The sequence below is a fragment of the Mirounga angustirostris genome, unplaced genomic scaffold (assembly GCF_029215605.1).
Source record: "Mirounga angustirostris isolate CCGP_5_RB_7025 unplaced genomic scaffold, mMirAng1.0.hap1 SCAF_9, whole genome shotgun sequence".
Taxonomy (NCBI): domain Eukaryota; kingdom Metazoa; phylum Chordata; class Mammalia; order Carnivora; family Phocidae; genus Mirounga; species Mirounga angustirostris.
The window spans coordinates 5,955,874-5,976,096 of NW_026991717.1; the positions used below are offsets into that span (position 1 = coordinate 5,955,874).

A 20,223-nucleotide genomic window follows, 5' to 3' on the forward strand; every position below is an offset into this window, starting at 1 on the left:
AGTATTTGGAGTGAATTGGTGTGACCAGGAAAGTGGGGGTTGGGGTCAGATTTTTCTAAATAAAACCCAGCCCCAGCTGGTGTCTCATTTCAAGAACATGGGCGATGAGACTGGTTGCTTGCGACAGAACCAATCAGTACTGTGTTCCGCATGCAAACAGGCAAAGATGGATCTGTTTCCCTGGGTGGATCCTGAACTCCTTCGGTGCAGGCTGCATGAGGACTCGTCTGGATCGTGATAAGCATCAAGTACAACCGTTGAGCCGAGGGTGTGCCCCAAGCCTTTTCCTTGCGTTATGTCACCCACCTCTCCTGGCAGCCCTGTTACTGTTACAATTCCCATTTCGGACGGGAGAAAACAGAGTCTGGCTAGGCTGAATTAACTTCGAGGATCAGCAGCTTGACCTGGTGAGAAGCAGAGGAGAAGAGATTTCAGCTCTTGACTCGGATCAGTCTACGCAACTCGTGTGGACAGGAGTATCTGAGCGCGAACTTGAGGAGCCGACGTGCCCGTGGTCTTAGTCCAAGTACACGGAACCCGCACTTGGTTAATGCGAAGGAGTTTCAGTCCAGCCAACGCGAAGGGCGCAGGCGTTTGCTCACTTTGGGGGTTCAAGCTGATTTGTCAGCAACTGACACCCAGGTTTAAATAGGGCATCCCGGAGAGAGGGGTTTAGCCCCGCTAACAGCTGCCCTAATCCCCCAGCTCAGACCCCGGCTCGCGCATCCCCGCGGGTCTGTCGATCTCTAGCAGCAGCCCCTTGGCTCCAAAGGAAGCGCGCTCTGGGCGCTGGGGCGGGGTCCGGCTGGCGCGGGGGGCGGGGGGGCCCGGAGGAGGCCGGCCAGGCCCAGGCCCCGGCCCCGCCTCCTCTCCGGCGAGGCCCAATCGGGTGGCGGCCCCCGACATCCCCGCCCCGCCCCTGCCCGCGCGCGGGCGCCGGGCAGGCCTCGGCCCCGCCTCCTCTCCGGCGAGGCCCAATCGGGTGGCGGCCCCCGACACCCCCGCCCCGCCCCTGCCCGCGCGCGGGCGCCGGGCAGGCCTCGGCGGCTCGCAGCCAGGCGGCCCGGAGCAGCACGGGCGCTGGGGTCTCGTCTGCCTCGCTCGGTTCGCTCGCCTGCCTGGCGGGATGGCTGGCTACCTGCGGGTCGTACGCTCGCTCTGCAGAGTCTCCAGCTCCGGCGGGCCGGCCTGGGCGCCGGCAGCCCCGACGGGCCCCAACTTGCAGGAGCAGCCGCGGCGCCACTGTGAGTGCCACGAGCAGGGTCCGGGCGGGGCGGGCTCCGGGCACCGCGACGTGGCGGCCTCCCGGGCGGGGACCTGGGAGCGCGAGTCGGGACGATCGCGGGGCCGGGGCGGCGGGCTTGGCACATAAAGAGCCGGGGGGCGGGGACGCGCTCCCCGGCCCCAGGCTCTCTGGCCGCGCCAGGCGCAGGGGTGGGGACTTGAAGGACGGTGGCAACTGGTGGCCCTGGCACGGCAGGTCCTGCGGCCCTGCGCGGGCGGGGGTTCCGGGCCTCCCCGCGCCCCCAGGTATTCCTGTGGGGGGTGCCGGGGGGGGGCCCGGGAGGGGGACAGGCCGGCGAGTAGGGGGCCGGAGCACCCGGCCCGGTGTTCGCGTGAGAGGGATGGTCGCGGCGCGGGCCCCGCTCAGACAAAGGCGGGGAGGAGGCTGCCGCTTCCCCTTTGCAGCCCGGCGCTCTGTAACCCCTCCTCGCTGTCAGGCCCGCGTCAGCTATTTTTGGAGGCTTTTACGCGACGGCTGGAGGAGCGTCCTTTTTATTTTACCTTTTGTTTACCCCCACCCCCCACCCCGGTCTAACTTAAGTCTCCATCCTGGGGCCTCTCCTTGGCCTGACCTGCCTTTTCTCGCCAGCCCAGCCTGCGCTGCTCCTTGGCCTGGCCCTCTCTCCCAACTGGGAGACTGGGCTCCTGGGCCGCCGCACCAAAATGCCACTTTCCTGAATAGTTCCTCACTGCTTCTGCGGTAGCCTTAGCACCCTGCTTAGGAGAGAAGACAGTAGTCGGGTCAGAACGAGCAGGATTTAGCCTGAGTCTCCATTACCAACCCCTCCCCCGCCCCCTGTGGCATGTGGGCATTGGCCCGCCCTGAGGCTCTCCATTGCCAGCTACAAAAGGCAGGGAGAATGTAGGTCTCTTGGCCCTGTCTCTTGCCTGTTGCCGCGGAAACCCCTTTCCTGACCTGGCCTGCAGCCCCTCAGAGTGAGTGAGGACGGTGAGGAAGAGGGAGTGGGGCCCAGGCAGCCGGGCCTTAACTGTTAGGGTAGGTAATCTTTAACGAGTGTGGGAGCAGCTGACCAGAATTGGGGAGGGGGGGGGAGAGCTTGGTCCCCCACCCCCACGTCTCCTGCCAAGAAGAAAGGGGCATTTCTGCTTTTGTACTAATGGGATTTGTCTCTAAGTGGTCAGTCCTGCAACTCCAAGGTTCTAAGTGCCCACAGGCCCCAAAACAGAGTTTCCCATATGGCAGAGTTTCCTTTAGCAAAATGGAGTGGGAGTTAGGTACATTCTCCAGGTCTCCCCTTTTCTCCTTTGCATTGATGGTAAGAAAGAAAGTTCTTTCAGTTGTAGGTCCTTCCACAAGTCCCCAAGCGGATGGGTTATTAATGGGGCCAATACGTAGTATTTGAGTTGGACAAGAGATTACAACTGTGGCCTCTGCTAGTTTGTTACCTGGCAACGCTGCGGGAGGCAGAATATTTGGCATTCCCCTTGATGACAAGGAAAGAATATATTTTTTTTGGCTAAAACACTCCTGTGTCTTTGCTGCTCGGTAATTCCCACGTCTCTAGTTTTGCAGTTCCTAGCCTCCAGTGATTGCTGGTGGTGGTTCTGATATGCTGGCCTTTGGGAAAGTGAGGGTGGGCTCTGCCCAAGCGCTCACTGGGAGAATGATCTTGTCTGGCCTTCCTTAGCTCCACTCCTCTCCCGGGAGCTTCTTGATTTTCTCACCCTACCTCTTAACTTTTCAGACCTTGGTGACTTGCCTGAACTCTTAGATTCCAGGGCGGATTATTTAATGATTGTTCAAAGTTCTGCAGACCCACCGGTGGAGTTATTATTATTTTTTTTTAAACTCTTTTTTAAGATTTTATTTATTTATTCATGAGAGACACAGAGAGAGAGAGAGGCAGAGGGAGAAGCAGGCTCCCAAGGAGCAGGGAGCCCGATGCGGGACTCGATCCCAGGACGCTGGGATCATGACCTGAGCCGAAGGCAGAGGCTTAACCATCTGAGCCACCCAGGCGCCCTCACCGGTGGAGTTATTAACGTGTTCTCCACTGAAGCTGGTTTCAACCACATCAGATAAGACCACTGCTGCCCCATCAGAGGTTTACCCCAGCCCCCAAATCCTCCATGGGAGCTTGGAGTCTCTTGTGCTGGTTCCATTCAGGGTATGAGGTGCTGGACACCGCCCTCTGGTTACTGGAAGCTAGGCTCTGTGACCTGCCCTGGAGTTTACACTAATGTAAATGCATGTTTAAAATGCCAGTGGAGGGGCACCTGGGTGGCTCAGTCGGTTAAACTGCTGCCTTCGGCTCAGGTCATGATCCCAGGGTCCTGGGATCGAGCCCCGCATCGGGCTCCCTGCTCTGCGGGAGGCCTGCTTCTCCCTCTCCCTCTGCCTGCCTCTCTGCCTACTTGTGCTCTCTATCTCTCTGTCAAATAAATAAATAAAAAATCTTTTAAAATGCCAGTGGATTGCACATTTTAACACAGTATGAAGTGTGAGCTTTTCCAGGGCAAGTTGCCCATTGCCTGGCAGAGATGCCACCCATGTACATTTGTGATGGTCTGGTGCAATCTGCTGGTGAGAATTCGCCCAGTCTCTGTGTGGCAATGCATCCCGGGGTGGGGGGGCGGGGATGGGAGGGAGCACATTTCATCCCAAGAGGAGGGGAGGGAAGGGCAGCAGCTTACTATAGACCAAATTGACTGTGACTTGACATTCACTTGTGACTTCAACAACTATTGTGTTCTCCTGTGTTTCAGGCAAGGTGCTGGGGACCGAGCCAGGGGTAAGAGGCAAAGATTTCTGCCCTTGTGGAGCCTAAATTCTAATGCGGGGACAGTCAGTAAAACAAGGTCGAAGTTGGCTAGTATGGAGTAAAGGAACATTGGCTAAGGGGAACAAATCGGGGCCAGGCAGGTGTGCGTGGAAGTTTGGATGGGGTGGCCAGCAAAGACCTTGAATGAAGCGCTAAGGGAAGGAAGGAAACAGGCCGTTTGGTTGTCAGGTGCCAAGGCCATGCTGGGGGTGTCCCCCTTTGCTTGAGGGAGGAGTGCCTGCGGCTGGCACAGAGTTGGGGGGGCAGTGACAGATTAGGTCAGGCCTCTGGGGGTCTTGCATTTTTGAGGACTTTGACCTTTACTCTGTGCGAAAGGGGAAGCTTTGCAGGGTTTTGAGAAGAGTATGGCCTGATATACATTTTAACAGGAGCACTCTGGTTTCAGCGTCTTGGTAGGCTTGTAGTCCTAATCTGGCAAGAGATGGTGGGGAAAAAGAAAGAGAGAGAGAAATGGTGACGGGCACCTGGGTGGTAGCACTGGGAGTGGTGAGAAGGGACTGGATTCTGATGTATTTTGAAGGAAGAGCCAATAGGATTTTTTGATGGTGCAGATGCGGGTGTGAGGGAGTGGAGTGGAGGATGACACCAAGGAAAACGCTAGAGCCTCTTCCAGATCGCTGCCCTGCCTTCTTGAGCTCCCAGGAATTGGGGGCTTCCCCTCGCATTCTGCTGGGCCATGCTGGCCCATCAGCTTCTCTGCTGACCCGTGGCCAGGGTGGGAAAGTGCAAAGCACTTACTCTTGGGGGGAGGCTGTCTTGGGAGAGACCTTCAGCCTTGAGTTTGGAGTAGCAGGCCGATCTCGAAACTGGGGACAAGTTTTGATATCCTTACTTGGTGCTGGGTGCTAGCAGTCCAGATGAGGAGGAGAACTGGCCTGTTGGGTCGCCTGTGGCTGGTATAATTCCGTCCCACACAGTGACCAAGAGGACATGTGCAACATGGCTTCTGAAGATTTCATGGTGGTTGGCCCTTGGAAGCTGTCAGGGAGGCCCATGTACTGTTCCTTGGATTTCAGATTGCTTGTCATCATTTGTCACCCAGAGAGGGGCACACGACGGCGGTGTCTTTACCATATTGGCCGAACCACACACCAGGTCGCCAACTCTGATGTCTTGGGGGGTCCTCTGGAGGGTACATAATGGGCCTGGAATCAAGGAGAAGGTGTGCGTGAGCACCAGCTCAGTGTGGGGGAAGCAACTCATGCTTCAAGAAGAGACTGGAGGGGCGCCTGGGTGGCTCAGTGGGTTGAGCATCTGCCTTCGGCTCAGGTCATGATCCCAGAGTTCCGGGATCAATCCCAGTGTCAGGCTCCCTGCCCAGTGGGGAGCCTGCTTCTCCCTCTCCCTTGCCTTCTCCCTCTGCCACTCCCCCTGCTTTTCCCTCTCTCTCTCTCTCTCTCAAAGAAATAAATAAAATCTTTAAAAAAAAAAAAAGAGACTGTATTTTTATGTAAAATCTCCTGGGTTGTTCTCCCCCCCCCCCCGCCGCCCCCCGGTTCAAATTTTTAAAAAAAATCTTATTTCTTATTTTGTATTGTGGTAAAAACCACACAATAAAAATTTCCATCTTAACCATTTTTAAGAGTGCAGTTCAGTAGTGTTAATACTTTCACATTGTTGTAAAACCAATCCCCAGAGCTTTATCATCTTGCAAAACCGAAATTCTGTACCCATTAAACAACAGTGCCCCACCCCCTCCTCCCCCAGCTCCTGGCAACTCCCCACCCTTCCACTTTCTGTTTCTATGAATTTGACTACTCGAGGTACCACCTGTAAATAAAATCAGACCGTAGTTTTCTTCTTGTGCCTAGCCTGTTTCAGTCCTCATAAGTCCTCCAGGTTTATCCCTGTTATAGCTTGTGTCAGCATTTTCTTAATTTTTAGGGCTGAATATTCCACTCTCTATATACCCATTTAAAAAATAGTTCATTTGGGGGCACCTGGGTGGCTCAATCGTTGGGCGTCTGCCTTCCGCTCAGGTCATGATCCCGGGGTCCTGGGATCGAGCCCCGCATCGGGCCCTGCTCCGCGGGAAGCCTGCTTCTCCCTCTCCCACTCGCCCTGCTTGTGTTCCCTCTCTCACTGTCTCTCTATCTGTCAGATAGATTAATAGAATCTTTGAAAAAAAAAAAGTCCATTTAAAATTTACTGACGTTCTGCGTAAGGTACAGGAATTATGAAAAGCTTAGGCAGTATGGTTATTAATTCCTTGCATATTTATTATTGCTTCTAATTTATTATAAGAGTTACCTCCCAGAAATGTTAATCACAGACGTACTGAAAGTGTTTGGGATGGGGTAATGCTGTCTGGGTAAGTATACCACATTGTAAGTCCACTGGCCGTCCAAGGGGAAACTGGCTTTGTGGAATTTGAAACAAAAGAACTTGAGCAGCAAAAGCTATTGAGGTAGGTCCCGATCCATCGCTTGTCACTAACCATGCCGGCACTTCTTTTTTTTTTAGCTTCCAAGCAAGTCCATGCACATTTGAGTGGTGGGGAGCCCAGTCTTGGAGAAACTTGGAATTAGGAACATTGTTTAACCTTTGGAGGGACGTTTCTCTTACCCTTCCTGGATTAGTTTCCAGAGTCCTCTTCTCTCGAAGGCTCATACCACATTTTGTTCATCCATTCGTTCCTTGATGGACACTTGACTTGCTTCCACCTCTTGGCTATTGTCAATAATTCTGCTATGGGACATGAGTGTACAAATACCTCTTTGAGACCTTGCTTTTATTTTTAATTTTTTTTTTTAAGATTTTATTTATTTGCGAGAGAGAGAATGAGAGACAGAGAGCACGAGAGGGAAGAGGGTCAGAGGGAGAAGCAGACTCCCCGCTGAGCAGGGAGCCCGATGTGGGACTCGATCCAGGGACTCCAGGATCATGACCTGAGCCGAGGGCAGTCGCTTAACCAACTGAGCCACCCAGGCGCCTTGAGACCCTGCTTTTAATTATTTCGGATATATATCTAGAAGTGGGATTGCTGGACCATGTGGCAATTCTCCTTTTTTTTTTTTTAAGGGGGGAGGGGCAGAGGGAAAGGGAGAGAGAGAATCCCAAGCAGGCTCCATGCCCAGAGCAGAGCCTGAGCACCCCTCACCCCCCACCCCCCACCCCATCTCACAACCCTGAGATCATGACCTGAGTGGAAATCAAGAGTTGGGAGCTTAACCGACTGAGCCACCTGGGTGCCCCTGGACAATATGGCAATTCTATCTTTAATTTATTTTCTATCTTTAATTTTTTGAGGAACCATCATACTGTTTTCCATACTGGCTGCAACATTTTACATTCTTACCAGCTGTACACAGGGTTCCAGTTTCTCCACATCCTCACCAACACCTGTTGTTTTCTGTTGGGGGGTGGGGTTGTTAGTTTGGTTTTTTTTGATAGTAGCTATCCTCATGGGTGTGAGGTGGTATCTCATTGTGATTTTCATTTGCATTTCCCTAATGATTAGTGCTATGGGGTGACTTTTCATATGCTTCTTGGCCATTTATATATCATTTTTGAAGAAATATCTGTTCAAGTCCTTTGCCCATTTATTAATTGGTTGTTATTGTTGTTGAAATCACCTGATTTTAAAACCTTGGTCACCAATCAATATATTATTTTTTAAAAACCCTGCCTGAGCAGGGTCGTTTTCTTGTGATTGTTTGTAATTTTGTAATTGTTGGTAATTTTTATTTTATTTTTTAAAGTAGGCTCCATGCCCAGTGTGGGGCTTGAACTCACAACCTTGAGATCAGGAGTTGCATGCTCTACTGATTGAGCCAGCCAGGCGCCCCAGGTCTCTGCTGCTTTGGCTCCCATGGCTGCTGACTTTTTTTTTTTATTTTATTTAAGATTTTATTTATTTATTTGACAGCAAGAGAGTGAGAGCACAAGCAGGGGGAGCGGCAGGGAGCCTGATGCGGGACTTGATCCCAGGGCCCTGGGATCATGACCTGAACCAAAGGCAGACACTTTTTTTTTTTTTTTTTAGATTTTATTTATTTATTAGAGAGAGAATGAGAGACAGAGAGCATGAGAGGGAGGAGGGTCAGAGGGAGAAGCAGACTCCCTGCCGAGCAGGGAGCCCGATGCGGGACTTGATCCAGGGACTCCAGGATCATGACCTGAGCCGAAGGCAGTCGCTCAACCGACTGAGCCACCCAGGCGCCCCCAAAGGCAGACACTTAACCAACTGAGCCACCCAGGCGCCCCACTCCTGACTCTGTTAATAGCTCTGCTTGCCCTCTCTCTCCATCTGTAGGTTTCCCCTCACATATTCACTCCTTGAGGCCAGGCACTGTTACGTTTTTCTGTTTCAGGAAGAGGTGCTTAGCACCTGGTTGTAAATAAGTGGGCCCTGTGTCCTCTGAGGGTTTGACACACCTGCAGGCACAGCAGGGAGGGCTGCCCGCTGTGATCTTGACATTGAGTTCTGCATGTAGGAGGTGTGTCCACAGCCCACAGGTTGCTGTGTGTGAAACCCAAAACTTGAGTGGAGCCCAGGTGAAGCTGAAACCTTCAGGACTGGCCCCAAATGAATTTTCCTTAGGGATTATGATTATGGCAGATTCAGTAGAGTTAAAAAAAAAATCTTGATTAGCTCTCATGACATTAACGCTTAAGAGATGCTCTTAAAGGGCGCCTGGGTGGCTCAGTCGTTAAGCGTCTGCCTTCGGCTCAGGTCATGATCCCAGGGTCCTGGGATCGAGTCCCACATCGGGCTCCCTGCTCGGCAGGAAGCCTGCTTCTCCCTCTCCCACTCCCCCTGCTTGTGTTCCTGCTCTCGCTATCTCTCTCTCTGTCAAATAAATAAATAAAAATCTTAAAAAAAAAAAAAGTTTAAAAAAAAAAGAGATGCTCTTAAAAACTAAGCTAGCTCTGTAACAGCCCAGTAGACTTTCTGCAGGTCCTAAAGCCCTTTATACTCAAGCTTTCAACCAGGTAAGGTAAAGGAATTTTGTAACTTGGGTCCAAAGGCCCCTTCGAATCCTGGAAAGGGTGGTAGAGCTGGGTGCACCTTGTTCTGTAGGGAATGGAATGTTTGGAGTCTGTTTGCTTTCCACTTCTCTGCATGTGACCCATGAGGGTGTCCAGAGGCTGTGCTTGAACCAGAGACCTGGGATCTATCCTGACTTCTGACACAAGCCACACTCCCTGGGTCTCATTTTTCTTCCTAAATAATCTCTCAAATTCTTTTTAGGTTAAAAAAAAAAAATCTGTTTGCATATCCTTGAGAGATTATTTTTAGATTAAAAAAGATCTGTGCACATCTTTGGAAAGTGAGTCATTTTGCTGCACATAATTCACCTTTTTCTCAGCGGGCTGGGGAAGTCAGCATGAATCACGGTGGGGGTGTGTGTTGTCGGACAGTGATATGTTTGGGGTTGTGGGGTTTTGGCCACTTCTGTTTTACATGTGCGTAGGTGGTCATGCTTTTTTAGTCTTGGCCTGCTTTTTTTTTTTTTTTAAAGATTTTATTTATTTATTTGAGAGAGAATGAGATAGAGAGAGAGCATGAGAGGGGGGAGGGTCAGAGGGAGAAGCAGACTCCCTGCCGAGCAGGGAGCCCGATGCGGGACTCGATCCCAGGACTCCAGGATCATGACCTGAGCCGAAGGCAGTCGTTCAACCAACTGAGCCACCCAGGTGCCCCTAGTCTTGGCCTGCTTTTTACAGACTTCTGTCCCTTGCTGTCCACCTAGCGGTGGTCACTTCTTCTGACCATTGGTGTTTTTAAGTGAGCATCTTGGTCCCCTGTTCGGACTTGCTGTCTAATCTCTGGTGAGGTGAAAGACCCAGCACTCCATCTGTAAGGATTGTGCGTAACGTAAGAGTCCATGGGCCCTGAGTGAGGGCTGAGGAGGCTCTGCTGGGGACAGAGCCCCACTCTTAGCTGTCCTGCCTGCGTTCCAGCAGCGAGTGAACTTTCTGGTGATGGAGGCCGGCTGTAGGTGTCGCACAGATCTGCTTGCGCGACTCTGCAGTCACTGCCTCCTCCCGGCTGTGCATAGAGGAACGTGCTAGCGCGTGGGTACCTCCTCTGTCTGCTCCAGGCTGAGGCTCAACAAGCTCCCTCCAGGTAGCCTGCACTGATTTAATGCGGTAGGCCGTTTTCCTGAATTTTCTTTGGAATTCACTTCCCAGACTGTTGGTTTTTCTCATGAGTCAGACTTTGCTTGGAGAGCCTCCCCCGGCTCCTCTTGTCCTCAACCATCTCCCTGGACCTTAGATGCTTCTCTGGCGGGACTGGCTACCCTGAGCCAGCTCGTATTGAGGGTTCTGAGTTCTAGTCCAGATGCCCTAAGCCACGCTTTCCATCGAGAAAGGTGTGACTCCTGGTAGATGTATTGTCTTCAAGCAGTGTAACCTGTGTCAGTCTCTTCTGCCTTCAGATTCCAGGGGAGAGGGTCTGACCGGCCAGGCTGGCATCCTTCTGGCCAGTCCTAGGTGGCCATCCTCAGTGGGGGATCCAGGCCCCCCAGGTGGCCGGGGAGCTGCTCCTGCTGAGGGGGACGGAACGTGGGGAGCTGGGCCCTGGCTGACACGGCTCCCTCCTTGGTGAAGGGCAGGTCCGGCCGGGGAGGAGAGGGGCTCCCCCACGAACCTCCCCAGAGGTGTGATGCACTCTGTGTGCCCGGTTCCAGATGCCGACAAGAGGATCAAGGTGGCGAAGCCGGTGGTGGAGATGGACGGCGATGAGATGACCCGGATCATCTGGCAGTTCATCAAGGAGAAGGTAGTTCCTCCCAAAGCAGGCGGCTCTCCGCACGGCCTCCTGGGCCCCGTGTCCGGTCCCAGGGCTCACCCGCCACCCTGGTGGGCAGCAACAGCCTTTTTCTGTCCTTCCATCCACCTTTCTGTCATGGCCACACATAGTTTTCACGACGTCAGGCAGGGGCCCGGCCTCAGCCGTCTGTCTTGTGCTGGTACCAAAGCCCACATGTTTTCCAGAATGGGTGCACATTCAAGGCCCATCCTGTATCGGGTCCGTCTTGATGCCCCACAGTCCGATGTGCGTTCTCCAGGGCGTGGGAAGAGCAGGGCTGGTGTGCCGGGCAGCATGCACACCTTTCCTGGGCGGTTCAGGGACATTATCTGGAGTCGTGGTTGTGGTGTGTCGTCGGACAGCGATACGTCCGAGCCATCGAGCCGTCATGGCAGAAGGCTCCCAGCGTGGCTCCTTGGCTTCCCCAAAGTCGCTGTGGTCTGGATCTGCCTGGAGAACTTGTCCATGTGAAGACCCCTGTATTGTGTGTGTGTCCACAAGAAGGTCGAGAATTGCCACTTCTGAATGGGGAGGAGAAGGGAACCCACCATATAGAGAAATCTAGATGCACTTGGGGTTGGGGTTCAGCTGAGTTGGTGGGCCATTGCGGTCCATGCTAGGGGCTGAGCCCTCTGAGGGGCTGCAGCCTGGTCTGCTGGCCTCTTTCCAGAGAGCCCTGCGTCCTGACGGCTTCTGCCTGGCCCCGCGGAGGAATGGCTGATCCCACCCTTCTGGCCGTGCTGCCCGCTTCCTCCACTGGCCTTCCCTGACTGGGCGTCCTGTGCCATGGCCCACACATGCCCCTGAGTCACAGACATCTGAGCTGACGCCTTGCCCCGGTCATCTGTCTCTAGCTCATCCTACCCCACGTGGATGTCCAGCTCAAGTACTTCGACCTGGGGCTCCCACACCGTGACCAGACCAATGACCAGGTCACCATAGACTCTGCGTTGGCCACCCAGAAGTACAGTGTGGCCGTCAAGTGTGCCACCATCACCCCTGATGAGGCCCGTGTGGAAGGTGTGAGGGTGCGGAGGTGGGTGGGCCGGGGCAGTGGGGGCTGGGCCACGAACCCGGGAGACGGGAGCCCCAGGGGTGCCTGCAGATGAAGCTGGGCGGGGTGTTGTTCCCAGGCCCGTGGTGTTTGTGCTCTGCTGTGCGGCTCTGGCCAGGGTAGGGGTCGTTGGCAACAGCGAGGAGGAAGCTCATGCAGGCACAGTAAGGACGGCCTCTTTGGGCAGCCTGACCCTCTGGGCTCCTGGACTGTTCTGCAGGCAGAACACAGAGTGCTCTGTGTCAGGCTCATACCCTTCAGAGCCTCAGAGGGCGCTGGGGAGCATTGCTTGGATCTCACCCCCCACTCGGCACCACAACTCTGTCTCAGAGAGGTGCCCTCACCAGGCTTGGACTGGCTGCTGGGCCCTGGTTCTGGGACCACTTTCGAGGGTTCCATGAAATAGGGCCCCAGTGTGTGGACAAAGGGGCCGGGTTTGGAAAACTCGAGAAAGGGTAGCTTAGGGGCTCGCGGAGCTCTTCCTTTCTTGCTACGACCTGCAGTGTGAGGGAGCTGGAAGGAGGCATTCAAGGCCCATTTCCCAAACGCTCCAGAGCTCCTCCCGTCTTTCGGGTGCAACCTGACCTTAGGCTACTGGAATCATCTCCGTGCTAAACTCTTTTTGCAGGTTTTCTTTTATTTCTCCCGAGCCCCGGGATTTAGGCATCCCTATTTTGTGGACAAGGAAGTAGGGAGTCACTGTCTTAATAATGTGGGCTGGACCCCGTGGTTCGTGGCAGCACCACGGTCTGCTGCAGGGCCGGGCGCTGCCACGGCCGAACATGATGTGGGAGCCGCTTTAGGAAGAAGTTTATTTAATCCTCACCGCGAGCCTTAGCAATCATTTCATTTTATAGCTCGGGTTAAGCCACCTGCATAAAACTCACAGTTAGAGGTGGTGGAGTTAGACCCTGAAGCCAAGCAATCTGATCCCACAGCCCACACATTCATATTCTAGACATTCCCCAGGATGATTTCCAGGGCCCCCGTCTGGCCGCGTTCTTGCCTAGGGTTCAAATTTTGGTTGGAAGGTGGGGGCTGCAGCCGGGCCACTTCGTCTCTGTCCTCAGAGTTCAAGCTGAAGAAGATGTGGAAGAGTCCCAACGGGACCATCCGAAACATCCTCGGGGGGACCGTCTTCCGGGAACCCATCCTCTGCAAAAACATCCCCCGCCTCGTCCCTGGCTGGACCAAGCCCATCACCATTGGCAGGCACGCCCACGGCGACCAGGTTGGCCCCGGAGGGAGCTGGCTCGCACTGGCCTGGGACCCTCACCCGGGCCCCCTGGCCAGAGCCGCGCTCTTGTCTCCGTAGTACAAGGCCACGGACTTTGTGGTGGACCGGGCCGGCACGTTCAAGATCGTCTTCTCCCCGAAGGACGGCAGTGGCGCGAAGGAGTGGGAGGTGTTCAACTTCCCCGGCGGCGGCGTGGGGATGGGCATGTACAATACGGACGAGGTGAGGCCCCGGCGCGCGGCTCCCCGAGCCTGGCCCCCTGCTCGGGCCGCTGTGGACTAGCCGATTCTGACTGCCCCGCGACAGCGGCCTGAGGAAGCTCCGCGGCCTGCGAGCAAATGCATCGGGATGTGTTCAGGGGGACCCGCAATGTGCCTGGGGTGGAGTGGGGCGGGCGGACTCCTGCTTAGCAGATGCTCCTGCTGTGCTCCTTCTCCGACACCCCGACTTCCTGTGTGTCTTCTCCGACACCCTGACTTCCTGTGCTCCTTCTCCGACACCCCGACTTCCTGTGTGTCTTCTCCGACACCCTGACTTCCAGTGCTCCTTCTCCGAAACCCCGACTTCCTGTGTGTCTTCTCTGACACCCCGACTTCCTGTGCTCCTTCTCTGACACCCCGACTTCCTGTGTGTCTTCTCCGACACCCCGACTTCTGTGCTCCTTCTCTGACACCCCGACTTCCTGTGTGTCTTCTCCGACACCCCGACTTCCAGTGCTCCTTCTCCGAAACCCCGACTTCCTGTGTGTCTTCTCTGACACCCCGACTTCCTGTGCTCCTTCTCTGACACCCCGACTTCCTGTGTGTCTTCTCCGACACCCCAACTTCCAGTGCTCCTTCTCCGACACCCCGACTTCCAGTGCTCCTTCTCCGACACCCCAACTTCCTGAGTTCCTTCTCCTACACCCCGACTTCTTGTGTGTCTTCTCCAACACCCCGACTTCCTGTGCTCCTTCTCCGACACCCCGACTTCCTGTGCTCCTCGACACCCCGACTTCCTGTGTGTCTTCTCCAACACCCCGACTTCCAGTGCTCCTTCTCCGACACCCCGACTTCTGTGCGTCTTCTCCGACATCCCGACTTCCTGTGCTCCTTCTCCGACACCCCGACTTCCTGTGCTCCTCCGACACCCCAACTTCCTGAGTTCCTTCTCCTACACCCCGACTTCTTGTGTGTCTTCTCCGACACCCCGACTTCCTGTGCTCCTCCGACACCCTGACCTCCTGTGTGTCTTCTCCGACACCCCGACTTCCTGTGCTCCTCTGACACCCCAACTTCCTGAGTTCCTTCTCCTATACCCCGACTTCCTGTGTTCCTCTGACACCCCAACTTCCTGAGTTCCTTCTCCTACACCCCGACTTCCTGTGCTCCTCCGACACCCCGACTTCCTGTGTGTCTTCTCCGACACCCTGACTTCCAGTGCTCCTTCTCTGACACCCCGACTTCCTGTGCTCCTTCTCCGACACCCCGACTTCCTGTGTGTCTTCTCCGACACCCTGACTTCCAGTGCTCCTTCTCCGACACCCCGACCTCCTGTGTGTCTTCTCCGACACCCCGACTTCCTGTGCTCCTTCTCCGACATCCCGACTTCCTGTGTGTCTTCTCCGACACCCTGACTTCCAGTGCTCCTTCTCCGACACCCCGACCTCCTGTGTGTCTTCTCCGACACCCCGACTTCCTGTGCTCCTTCTCCAACATCCCGACTTACTGTGTCTTCTCCGACACCCTGACTTCCTGTGCTCCTTCTCCGACACCCCGACTTCCTGTGTGTCTTCTCTGACACCCCGACTTCCTGTGCTCCTCCGACACCCCGACTTCCTGTGTTCCTCTGACACCCCGACTTCCTGTGTGTCTTCTCCCGACACACCTTTCGGGGCACGTTCGTTGTCAGGATGCTTAGCTTAAGCAAACTGGATGGGCATTTTTTCCCCCCTTTCCCAACTCTTGGCTTTCATTTGTTCTGGGGTTGGCCTCATTCTCTGGCCGTGAGGAAGTGGCCACCAGGAGCCCCAGGCTTGTCCCCTGCCAGCTTGGTTACCCTATCAGAAAAGAGCCTTTTTGTCAACAGGGTTCCGGCAAAAGTGCAGGCCTGAGTCACATGACCACCTCTGAGCCAATCACAGAGGGGCTCGGAGACGATAAGCCGGGACTCGGGGTCCACTCTAGAGACGGCTGGGTGGGCCGGGGGAATCAGCCCCACCTCAGCCATATGGTCTAAGAATTGGGGAGGGGAGGGGAGTTTTCCAAGGCAAAACTGAGGGGCTGCTTCCTCCCAGAAGTTGGGAGGGGGCTACTGGGCCAGTAGAAAGAGCAGCTGCTCCCTCCAGGGTGGCTGGGTTCACCCAGACTGTCAGGGCGGGTGGTGTGGAGGGAAGGGATGCCGTTCCTGGGGCCCTGGGGCCCTGGGGTGCCGGGGCCCAGGCTGGGGCCCACACCAGGGACCTCTCTCCCCCTGCAGTCCATCTCGGGTTTTGCACACAGCTGCTTCCAGTATGCCATCCAGAAGAAGTGGCCCCTGTACATGAGCACCAAGAACACCATCCTGAAAGCCTACGACGGGCGTTTCAAGGACATCTTCCAGGAGATCTTTGAGAAGTAACAGCCTCTCCCTTCATCGCTCCCGCAGGATTTCACAGCCTTCCTTGCCTGTGCCCCTAGCCCCCAGCCTACAGGGTGGTCACTGTCCCAGTGCATTGAGCTTGGGGGGAGATCCGCAACCTGTCAGCCTCCCGCCCTCTCCCCACAACAGGCCCTTGTGCTTCCAGGCACTATAAGACCGACTTTGACAAGAATAAGATCTGGTATGAGCACCGGCTTATTGACGACATGGTGGCTCAGGTCCTCAAGTCTTCCGGCGGCTTCGTGTGGGCCTGCAAGAACTACGACGGAGATGTGCAGTCGGATATCCTGGCGCAGGGTACGCTGGGAGCACCGCTCTCCAGGGGCTGGGCTGTTGGTCTTTTCTGGCTGGGGGACTTTCAGACCCTTTTCATAGAAAACTCTAGTGTGGCCTGCTGACTCATTGCAGGGTTCCTTGTGGACAGCAGGGGGCAGGAGCTCTCTGGCATCTGAGTGAGGAAGGCTTCCCAAATTAGGTTTGGACTGGTGTATTACTAAGGCTACTGTTACAGAGAAGGGAGAACATAGGAATTCAAGTTCTTTTTTTTTTTTAAGTTTTTTTTTTTGGTAAAGATTTTATTTATTTGACAGAGAGAGACACAGCGAAAGAGGGAACACAAGCAGGGGGAGTGGGAGAGGGAGAAGCAGGCTTCCCGCGGAGCAGGGAGCCCGATGCGGGGCTCGATCCCAGGACCCCGAGATCATGACCTGAGCTGAAGGCAGACGCTTAATGACTGAGCCACCCAGGCGCCCCAGGAATTCAAGTTCTAAAGGGCCAGGTGTGTCAGCTTTGAGGTTGTTCCTGCCTGTGGGCCAAGTGACTGTGGCTCCAGGTTTGGCTCCAGGAGGAAAATGGGATTGAGCACAACTGGGTGCTTTTTGAACAACAGAGAATTCATTTTGCACAGTAAATCTGTTGGATGTAGGAGAATACTGGGGAAGGTGGCAAAGCCCCACGCCCTAGAGTGTCCCGTGAGACAAATTGGATTGTGGCAGGAGCATGGATGAGGCCATTAGCGAGGTAGCTGTGAGAACTCGCCCATTTGTGCTGGGAACGAGAGCAGGAAAGGCGGTGAGAGTAGACAACATGTGAAGTACGGAGAGGGAGGAAAAACAATGTTCCATGAGATGGGGTGAAGTCTAGCTCCTGATACGGAGGAAAGTGAAGTCCACCCCAGGTTGTTGAGGAAAAGACGTAGGGTCCTGATGTTTTATAAAAACCTTTGGCTTTATTTCAGTAAGTGCAGTGGTGATCCTCTCACTAGAACAATTCCTATCTAGGATGGAAAGATGAAAAGCCATAGCAGACCAGAGAAAGGCATGAAAGTTACCCTTAAGTAATAAGGAATTGGTGAGCGTGAGGGTCCGGTAACCATGGAGAAGAGACCCTCTCCCCCTGCCCCAGCTGCAGACATTCTTAGACAACTAATTTTTTTTCTTTTCTTTTTTTTAAGATTTTATTTCTTTGTTTGAGAGAAAGTGAGAGAGTACAAGCAGGGTAGGGGGAGAGGAGATGAGTAGAGGGAGAGGGAGAAGCAGCCTTCCCACTGAGCAGAGAGCCTGACACTGGGCTCGATCCCAGGGTGCCGGGATTGTGATCTGAGCCAAAGGCAGACACTTAACCAGCCGAGCCACCCAGGTGCCCCTTAGACAAGTAATTTTCTTATAGAAGTTTTTCACTTTTTTGGAACACCTAGGTAGCTACCCAGATGTATGTTCACAGGCTGACGAATGCCACCTTTGAATGCCCCCTGCCCTGTGCTGGGCTCTGGAGACCCAGGACAAGGGTAGACAAGCCGGAAACGGTGGCTGTCCTCCCAGGCACAGTCGGGGCTTGTGAGCTGAGAGGCAGCTCACGAGCAGGAGGGCAGGGTGGGTGAGGGGTGGTGTTGGCACTGAAAGGAGTCTTCCCCCTCTTCAGGCTTTGGCTCCCTTGGCCTGATGACGTCTGTGCTGGTCTGCCCGGATGGGAAGACCATCGAGGCTGAGGCTGCTCATGGAACGGTCACCCGCCATTATCGGGAGCATCAGAAGGTGAGTGGTAGGGACTGTGGTCGCGTGCCCCTCTACCCCAGGGGCTCAGAACCCATTGGCGCGGAAGACTGGGGGGATGGGTCTGGCTTGTCAGTCTAGGGGTGGGCAGCTGCGTCCAGGTGGCCCCCTTGTCAGCTGCTTTGGCTCCTAATGCCTCTGTGACCCCTGCCCCGCAGGGCCGGCCCACCAGCACGAACCCCATTGCCAGCATCTTTGCCTGGACACGTGGCCTGGAGCACCGGGGGAAGCTGGACGGGAACCAGGACCTCATCAGGTGAGCCGAGAGGGCGGGGGGCCTGAGCTGGCCCAGGGCAGGTGCTGGGCCCCGGCTCTGTGAGCTGGGGCCTCACTCTGCCCCGCCGCCTGCAGGTTTGCGCAGACCCTGGAGAAAGTGTGTGTCCAGACTGTGGAGAGCGGAGCCATGACCAAGGACCTGGCAGGCTGCATCCATGGCCTCAGCAAGTGCGTGGCCTGTGGCAGAGGGCGGGGCTGGCCTTCGCGGACCTCGGGGCCGGGTGGGAAGAAGCCAGAGGCTCCTTAGAGGCCCCTCCGGGATCCGCTTCGCTGCCAAGGGCCTGAGGTGGGACAGGTCCACAGCCCTGAGGCCCAGTGCGTTGGGCCCCGTTCCCGGGGCTAGCGGGCTGGCCACTCAGGGCCTTGCCCCCCCCTTCCCTACGAGTTCCTGCTGAACTTGCTGCGGCCCTTGGCCGTGGGCTCCCGGCAGCCTGTGACCGGTAGCCTGGGTGCGCGGCTCCCCACGGGCAAGGGGGTCAGGGGGCAGCCACTTGGGGGGCCCGAGCTCGGGCTCTGCCCTGGAAGGGCCCGGCGGGGGGCGCTCCTCACGCGAACCGTGTTCCCTCGGCAGTGTGAAGCTGAACGAGCACTTCCTGAACACGTCGGACTTCCTGGACACCATCAAGAACAACCTGGACAAGGCCCTGGGCCAGTAGTGGGGGCGGGAGCGCGGCCCGACGGCTGTGGCGGGCGGGCCGGGCCGAGCAAGCCGCGGGCCGCGGGGGAGCCCCGCCTCAGGCCTTTCTAGGGGACGTTTTTTATATGAGCAAGGTGTTTTTAAAAGTGTCTGTGTTTCCCCTCATGGTGATGTGAGGCAGGAACAGCGTTTTACCTCAGCCAGTCAGTGTGTTTTGCATACTGTAATTTATATTGCCCTTGGAACACGTGGTGCCATATTTAGCTACTAAAAAGTTCTCCACAAAACCGTCTGCTGTGTTTGTGGCCCAGGGAAGGAGGCCGCGCAGCTAGGGCCCCAGAGATAGGGCCTCAAGGACTGGCGGATTCTCCCCGGGACAGACTGGACGCCGCAGGCCTGGGTCCCCGGCCGCCACCAGTCAGGGCCCACCGTGAGGGGAGGGGAGTGGGCAGCACTGGGAGCGTCCGAACTGCCCGGGCGCCGCCTGACGGGCCCCGGGACTCCCGGTGTGCGGGCCTGTGGGCTCCCTGAGATTACCTAGCACAATCCCGTTCCTATATCCTCCTGCCCATTTCAGGGTTGCTATCACTGCTCATATAGATTCTGGTTTTTTGCTTTGTTGGTTCTAACCTTCTCAACATCTCCAGACCTCTCTCTCTCTGCCCTTTTCTGGGTCTTCAAAGTGGATCCCACACAGCAGCTGCCCCTCTGTCCTGTCCATGGCTGCCTGGGGCTGGGGGCTTGGGGCTGGGACTGGGACTGGGGCTGGGGCTGGGACTGGGGCCCAGACTTGGGTTCATCTTCACTGTTCTTTGGCGAAAAAGTAAGATTACAAAGTTGCTTTAAAGCTAAATAGATCCAATTGAAAGGGCTGTCTTTTACGCAGGGATTGTATTCTACTTTTGGTGTTTACATGTCCAGGGGAAGAGTTGTACCATCTTCACTTGATACAGTAAATACTCGGCAACCCAGTTTCGGGGGGACTCTCATGGCTCCTGAGACTGGACAGTTGGGACCTTGGGAGCTTGGAGATGGGCTGTGGCCACCACTCACTCAGGTGGCCTCCATCTGGCCGAGGGACAACTTACTCCCTTCGCTCATCACACTGAACTCCCAGGGTGGCAGGAAGAAAAGCTGGTGTGCTGGTTCTGCTTAGGCCCAACTCCTGGGGCGAAGCTCAAGGTTTCTGGGCCCTTCTTAAGGGCTGGCAGCCTCTGAAGGGCAGTGTGGCATCGTGAGCTGGCTTCTGTCCTGGTGCCCTGTTGGTGGGTCAGCAGGGGAAGCGGTTTTTCTCTGTAGTTGGTGGGAATTCTGGGGCCTGGGCTGGAGCCCTTCCCTCTTGGGGGGCTCGGAGCAGCTCCCCGTGGGTGCCGGGCCCTGCAGGTGGCCATTCCCATGCAAAGGATGGTCTGGGTTTCTTCCCCTCCTTGCAGAGTGACGCCTCCGCGGGGTTGGGAAGCCTCGTTGGGAGTCCCTTGTGGGGGACGGTGAGGACCAAGTC

The 20,223-nt window shown here is 55.6% G+C and overlaps 1 protein-coding gene across 1 annotated transcript; it reads left to right on the forward strand.

Annotated features, from left to right (window-relative positions):
- The first annotated feature begins 1,023 nt into the window (after nucleotides 1–1,023).
- IDH2 (isocitrate dehydrogenase (NADP(+)) 2) lies at nucleotides 1,024–19,009 on the forward strand. Its single transcript, XM_064569880.1, has 11 exons — nucleotides 1,024–1,244; nucleotides 10,727–10,818; nucleotides 11,703–11,868; nucleotides 12,973–13,133; nucleotides 13,218–13,361; nucleotides 15,597–15,733; nucleotides 15,904–16,055; nucleotides 17,679–17,791; nucleotides 17,968–18,065; nucleotides 18,161–18,253; nucleotides 18,657–19,009. The coding sequence occupies exons 1-11, from the start codon at nucleotides 1,127–1,129 to the stop codon at nucleotides 18,739–18,741; spliced, it is 1,359 nt and encodes a 452-aa protein (XP_064425950.1). The 5' UTR covers nucleotides 1,024–1,126; the 3' UTR covers nucleotides 18,742–19,009.
- Nucleotides 19,010–20,223: the final 1,214 nt, after the last annotated feature.